This window comes from Aplysia californica, unplaced genomic scaffold (assembly GCF_000002075.1).
Source record: "Aplysia californica isolate F4 #8 unplaced genomic scaffold, AplCal3.0 scaffold00145, whole genome shotgun sequence".
Taxonomy (NCBI): Eukaryota; Metazoa; Mollusca; class Gastropoda; order Aplysiida; family Aplysiidae; genus Aplysia; species Aplysia californica.
Window position 1 is genome coordinate 381680 of NW_004797415.1, and position 7224 is coordinate 388903.

Consider the following 7224-nt stretch of genomic DNA (forward strand, 5'->3'; position numbering starts at 1 on the left):
TAAAGTACTCATAACAACAACAACAACAACAACAACAACAACAACAAAACCAACAGCAGCAACAACAACAACAGAAACAAACACAAAAGGACTCATAACAACAACAACAACAGAAACATCATCATCAACAACAACAACAACAACAACAACAGAAACAACAACAACAACAACAACAACAACAGAAACATCATCATCAACAACAACAACAACAACAACAACAGAAACAACAACAACAACAACAACAACAACATTAACACAAAAAAGAGGCAACACAAGCCAAATGAAAAGAAACACCCATCTACACAAAAGCAGCTTAACACAACTATAAAGCTGTTGCCCAGCACAGCCCATGCATCATTGACGGCATTACAACCGTCCCTAGCCAGCGTTCCGACCTTTCTAGGCATGTCCTGGGATTTGGGATTATGTCATTTACCAATCTCTCTCTCTCTCTCTCTCTCTCTCTCTCTCTCTCTCTCTCTCTCTCTCTCTCTCTCTCTCTCTCTCTCTCTCCCCCCCCCAACATCATGTGCACACACTTTATTTCAGTGCTTCTTTTTCAAATGTGGAAACTCCGGTCCCTCTTCTTTTTGTGTTCAATGTTTTTTGTTTTGTTTTTTTCAAATGTGGAGACCCCAACTCCAATCCTAGTATGCTGATGTGCTGCTTTTAATTTGTTTTGTTATGTTTATTATTGAATGTTCTGGTCTGAAAATTTATTCAGGAGTATTGTTTACAGGGAACTTCGTTTGCTCTGTAGAGTATGTTGGGAGAAATTCCACAAAGTCCACCCTTTTTCAGATTGTATTGATACTCAGCAGATACTGTGTAAGTGTAGTGTGTTGGCATTATAATGTCTAAAAGATACAAAACTTGGAAGATAATTGAGATCTTTGAATTCGAATATAAAGATGCTCTCTACAGATCTTCAAAATGGACATTGTTCTTTTATTAGGAATGCTTGTTGTGCATCTCAGTCTTTAAGTCCGTCCATCTTCACTCTAATCTCCTAAAAAATGCATAGAGGTCGGTTGTTAAAAAGGTAATCACAGTTACTTGGAAATGTGATAAGAACATGAGTTTGGATGAGAATATTTTATGCTATTGAAGGAATACAAGCTGATACACCATTGTTCTCTTTGTAATTTATATATTTAGAGGTGTTGCTATTTGTTCCCTTTTTTTCAACTCTAAATGTTACTCTCTTGGTGCAGCATAGATATTTTAACTATTCTTTAAGTGATCCAAATTTTGAAGGTAACTTGTGATCCTCATAAAGGTCAAGATAACCCGTAATCGTAAAAAACTGTTCAAGAATGCTTTGGGCTTCTAGAAGTTATGACCAATTATGTTCATCATTACTTGTTGTATCAGTTAGAGATGTCCACCATTTCCATGTCAGTGGAGGAACTCATAGTTGCTGTTTCACTTTATTATGATCGTTGACAGTCATTTTGGACCATGGCATTGTTATTATTGTGAAAATTTTTCTTAAAAGGTGCAAACCTCATATCTGCTACCAATAGAGGTAGCAACTGAAGGCTGCTCTTTCGATCTATCATTCATTATCAAGAATAATAGCAACTAGTGTTATTAAATTATACTGTGTCGTAATATAATTGGAAAAAAACCCCCAAGGGGTTAGTGGGAAGTGGTCGTTCGGACATGTGATTGTTTTGGACAGGTGGTTGTTACAGCAGTACTGTTGTTTTTTATTTGACTGTAGTTTATAAACTGGATGTATTGTTCCTTCTAACATAACTTTCAAAGAGAAGAGTTTGTTATAAATAAGTTGTGGGTTTAGAAAAAAGAGAGGGATAAAGAAAGCTAAAATGTATGCTTATATTCTAAGTTATAAGCTTCAAGTGTTTTAAGTCCAAGGGTAAAGTGTTCAGGCCCCTTACGCTTAAAACTATATTGGATTGGAGAGAAAATTATCTCACCTATTTGGCAGGAAAAAATTATCAGATTTCCACTCAAATTTATACCTTGAACATGTAGGGCAATTTTGAAACAACTAAGTTAATGGGGAGTTTGGCTGCTCTCCTGCACAGAACTCTTGTGTGTATGTGAGGGGGAGAGAGCTTTTTATAGGTTCTTATGTAGAGATAAATTAGAGCTCATAATTCATACCTCACTTGGAAAGCGATTTCGGTGTCAGAATCTGATATTTTCTTATAGTTTCGATTGTTATTGCAAAATGGTGGGATCAGATTTCATGCCGTTGAACGGCTTACCTGCATGATGCAAGACAAATCCTTGTAGGCCGTTGAGTTGTTTCCTTTCATTTGGTACTATTTCTTCTGGAACATATAATATCGGATACCGACTGTCAGATCTTGCTTTTCAATTACTTTACTGAATGCTTTCATAAATAAAGTGACTCTGACAGGTTTATGATTTGTAAAATCAAGAAAAATAGGTTTTTGTTTCATTACACTATTGTTACTCTGGAATTCCTGGCCTTTTGTGATAGTTGTTTTCATCTTGAATCATTTTTTCACATCTTAAATGCATTACTTTTTGTTCACCATTCCATCAGTTCTGTCTTCATGGTATTGAATTGGTTGGCAGTAAATTTTAAGTCTTAAATTTAGACAGGTAGTGAGTTACAGTAGGTGTCCGGATATATATCAGATAACTCAAGTGTTTTAGAGTAGCATTCTGAATTGGGTGTGTTTTTGTGGAATTTCTCCTTTTAAAAAAAATTGTTGCCCACTCAAATATGAATACAGTAATTCAAATTTGTTTCTTTCTTTGGCATTGTTTTGAATAAATATAGGCCTTTTCATTATTATGTAAAAAAACAAACGAACCAATATGACCAATGAACTTTGGTCCTCCAGGGCCTGAAGGGATTGCATACATTCATGGAAGAAATCAGGCTAGAATTGGCCAAGATCATTTCAATAAAATGAATGAAGAACCTCCAAATAATGGATGCCCACAGCAGTCAGCTCAAGCCCAGATGTCCGGACCAAACTATGGAGGGAGATATCAAAGTGCAGATTTCAGTGTAGGTGGAGGGACTGGTGCTGGTGAAGATGGCGGTCCTTCAACAGCCACTGGGAATAATGAATACGTGCCGTCAGGACAGCTTCAGTACCCAGGGCAAAGTCCCCTCTATCCTCAAAGCTCAAGGACATTTTATCCCAGCTCTGCTATTACTGTTAATAAGCATTCTCATTCACTTGGACCAACCCAGTCCATGACGGGCAGTTCTTCGGGACCCCCTGGGATAGCAAACCAGATGCATGGTGCTGTTGGGAGTACTTTTTCACCCCAGAGAGTGCATTCGAGCGCAAGTCACCCTTTCCCCGGGCAGCAAGCTGCAACAACTCCGACTCTAAATCACTTGCTGCAGTCCACGAATCCTGGCACTGCCCAGAAACTGTCACAGGCCTCTGGCGGCAGCATGAGTGGTCGTGACGACAGCCTTCCTGGGAGCATGCAAGTCAAAAACGAAATGTCATCATCACCTCATCCACCATATCTTGGTCACCATCAACAACAGCAAGTTTGGGGAATGAACTCCCGGGCAAGTCAGCACCATTACCTATATCAACATCAAGGACCTGGCTCTACAGGCTATCGGAGTCAGGTAAACTTTGATAATGGCTGTTCGCAAGTTTTGATGACACTGTTTACCCCTGCCTGCAACCATTGTGCTTCTGTGATGCTTTATTTCCCATGCATCTCGTTTTGTTTTATCGGAAGCAAATTACACCAATGATCTTGCATGCGTTTATTGATCTGGTCATATTGAGGACCCTTAGTCATTTCAATAGTTTATTAATTGAGACTTTTTTTGTGAGACTGAATAATTTGCATGCGTTTTGAAGTTTGTGCCACTTAAATGTGTTTTGTTCACTAACTGGTTTTGAGGTGAAGCTAAAGTGTTATTGTTATGGAGTGAAGTTGAGTTACAGTAACTTTGCACAAATTTCGTTTTTTTTCTCAGTTGAACAGGGGGCTACTTCTATTTAGATAGCTTACAGATACCTGTTTTTCGTTGTAATGTTTGTTTGTGTTGATGTTTGCATTTGCATTTTTGTAAGGAAAAGGGTATTACTTTATTTATCATAATTAATGCGCAGCGATACATTGATAACCAGCGTCGCCCTCATTACTATGGTTTATTGAAGCTAGATGTTTGAATTTGTGAATGTGGTTTTAGCTCAACTCTTTTACTCATTTAATTGAGCGTACATAGAGGTCCCTTTACAAACTGTGCCTTGCTTATCTGTTGGAACACTTCCCATTATATTTGGTTTAATGGTAACTGGTCACTGATTAAGTTTAAGTGTATTGTGTTCGTCCAGTATCCTGGAATATGACCTGTGACTCGGTTTGGGTGTAATGAAATGTTAAAAGGAGTAATATGTGAACGAATTGCCGTTTTTTCTGCTTTCTATTGTTTAGTGAGGAGTTTTCTTCCCCCCCACCCCATCTTTCTTTCTCATTTCTTCTTCTATCCTGATTGTTACCTCTTGACTCTGTTGTTGTTCTTCCTTGAGGTTAAGAAAGTTATTTGAAGAGAATCGTCCACATTGTAAGTCTAGTATGGTATTATATATTACGCTTCCACAAAAACAAGATAAATTCATCTGTTGTTCTCCTTTTCCTGCCCTTCTTGTTTTTTTGGTTCCTTCCATATTTCCATTCCTTCCATTTTACTAGAAACCTTTTCATTTTTTGCCTCCCTGGCTTACTAAGTATTTTTTCATCCGTCAGTAAGAAAGTCAGGATTGGTCAAATTTATTAGTGTGAGTCATTGATGGGTGATCTGGTGTGGTTCTCCTTTGTTGTCTCTCATCCTGATCTCTCCTTTTATTTGTACATTACGGTCTTGCAACACTTCTAGTCTTTGAAGCTGCATGACTTTTTTGTATTACAAGTGCCATAATATTGTTATTAAAACTAAAAGTAGCCTCTCTATGTATAAGAATTTTTGTTTGTGTCCTTTCTGTCGGTCTGTTTCCTTCCATGGGTAACTGGTGGGTGCTCTTGTCTTCTGTATCTTTTCTTCTACTGTGTGTCTTCTTTGACTGCTGGCGTGGTGCTGCTTGTTATGAATTAATGTTTTTGTTGTGTCATAACTAATTTGTAGTTGGTATCATTTTGGATAGCGGAATGGGTGGCTCTGGTTCAAATCCCCAACTGGGCTTTCGAACTTTGATCCTTTTGTTAAGCTGTCAAATCTGTCAACTCATTTGGTCCAGTGTCCTATCAGAGATGGACGTCAAATTTAAAGTCTGACAACATTCTTGTTTATTGCAATCTAGTCTTTGGGCTGTGGGTGGTTGGCGGGTGCTCTGGTATGGTCTGCTTCTTCTTTCCTTTCAAACTTCTATCGTCCTTATCTCCCCTTCTTTTTTTTTTGTGTTTGTTACTCTCTTGTAACACACCTAATCTTCGGGCGCTCATATGACCTTATGCAGTTACGAGCGCCGTAAAACCCTCTACTAAAACTAAACTAAGTCTTTGGGCTTGGGGGAGGGTTACAATAAAGGTGTGACAATAGGTGCCAATGCCTAGTCAGCTTTCTGTTTTTATTCCACGTGATAAGCAGATGGGGTGCAAAGAGCTGAGTTCATTCTGACTGTTACCTCATTTTTAGGGGAGACACCGTACAGAATCTCTTGAAGGACTTTGTGTATATGTTCTTGATATTCTTGGTATCACGTTAATTTCAGAGGGAGGGGGGTTATTACGATACATAGGGAAAGGTGAGAAGTATCAAGGTCTGTTCAGAGCAATTACTTTATTATTAATGGTTGTCCCTTTCGCCTCCACACTTACAAATTATACAACACCCCCCTCTCCCCCCATTATAGTGATTAAAATCACATTTATTGTATGCCGGTAAAACTGCTGAAGGAAAATGCTCTTTCCCTTTGTTGTTTGCCGTTGAAGTTAAGTCCTGTGGACAGCAACTTCTACACTGTTTTGGAGTTTTCAACTACATGTATTTGCTAATTGTACTGTCGCCTAACACAGAAAGTAGGTATCGTACAAAATTGTCTTACGAAATGATGAATAAAATATGACTATCTCTCTAATTGGCAAAAGTCAATAAACGAAATACGTCATTTGCAGTAAAATTGTATTATCGCTCTCAGTAAGCTCAGCGAGTAAATGTATATTATGTCATGCCTTTGGTGCTGGCACATCACATTACTTTATAATGCTGAATAGTTAAATGCACAAAATGTGAAATGTGTGAGTTGGCGGGTGCTCTGGTGTGGTTTGTTTCTTTTTTCCTATCAAAGATCTATTCGCCTTATCTCTCCTCCATTTTTATGTTTGTTACTCTCTTGTAACACCTCTAATCTTCTGGCGCTCATGTCATATGACCTTATGCAGTTGCGAGCGTCGTAAAACTTCTACTAAAACAAAACAAAACGTGAAGTGTACCCAATTAATTACATTTAATGGAGAAGTGGTCGTAGATGAAATAAAAAATGAAAAGACACCCCACCCACACACACGCATACACTATTATACACAAACCAGGTTATGCGTCATCTTTGTTGATTCTGGGATATTGCTTTGTATCAAGCGTTTGTTCCAGGATGTCTGTCTTGCTATTGTGTGGTGTCTTTCTCTATGTGAAACTGAATACCGTGCGTCTGTAAGTGAATGTTAGACACACAATTAAAAGACAGCGTCCATTTTTATGATTGTGTCGCTGGCATTTCAACAGATATGGTTTTATTTTTAATGTCTTGTGGTTTTCTTTCTTTCTCTCTTTGTCTCTTTTTATACTTTTATGTTGATGTTTTTCTTAAAAGTACAGAATAAAGCTTTTGAGTCCGAAGTGAGTGACAAGTCTAGGGGTGGCAGGTTTATTCATCTGACGGATTCTTCATTAATAGCCATGTTGGGTTTGAGTTTGTATTTTTAAGTATTTAGATCACATTGTTTTTCTGGCCGTGGGAGTACATGCATTTATAAGTGTATTATGGGATTTAGAAAATGATACTATTTTAAGTAGAAAGACTCAGCCGATAATCACATACGTCAGCACAAACGAGTGAACACAGCCAAAATATTGACTCAACCACTCACTGTGTAAACACGGGGCATTCCTGTAATCGTGGATTAGTGCACACCGAGACGTTATAGATTGACTTGGACCGTGGAATGTGTTGACAAGACATGCAGGGGTTGATATTTTCTCCCAAGCGTTATGAATTCGCCATGTGAGAGGGTTGGGGGGGG

The 7224-nt window shown here is 38.3% G+C and overlaps 1 protein-coding gene across 9 annotated transcripts in view; it reads left to right on the top strand.

Moving 5' to 3' along the window:
• LOC101854323 (trithorax group protein osa) overlaps positions 1-7224 on the top strand; it is an 82869-nt gene that overhangs the window by 1604 nt on the left and 74041 nt on the right. For 6 of the 9 annotated variants that reach the window (XM_035969413.1, XM_035969410.1, XM_035969411.1 and 3 more), the window contains one exon: positions 2783-3601. The exons of 1 other annotated variant lie outside the window; for it this stretch is intronic. In XM_035969413.1, the coding sequence (XP_035825306.1) occupies positions 2828-3601 (774 nt within the window). In that variant the 5' untranslated portion in view covers positions 2783-2827. The remainder of the gene's footprint in view (positions 1-2782; positions 3602-7224) is intronic. 2 more of the 9 variants (XM_005097039.3, XM_035969416.1) reach the window with 2 other exon arrangements.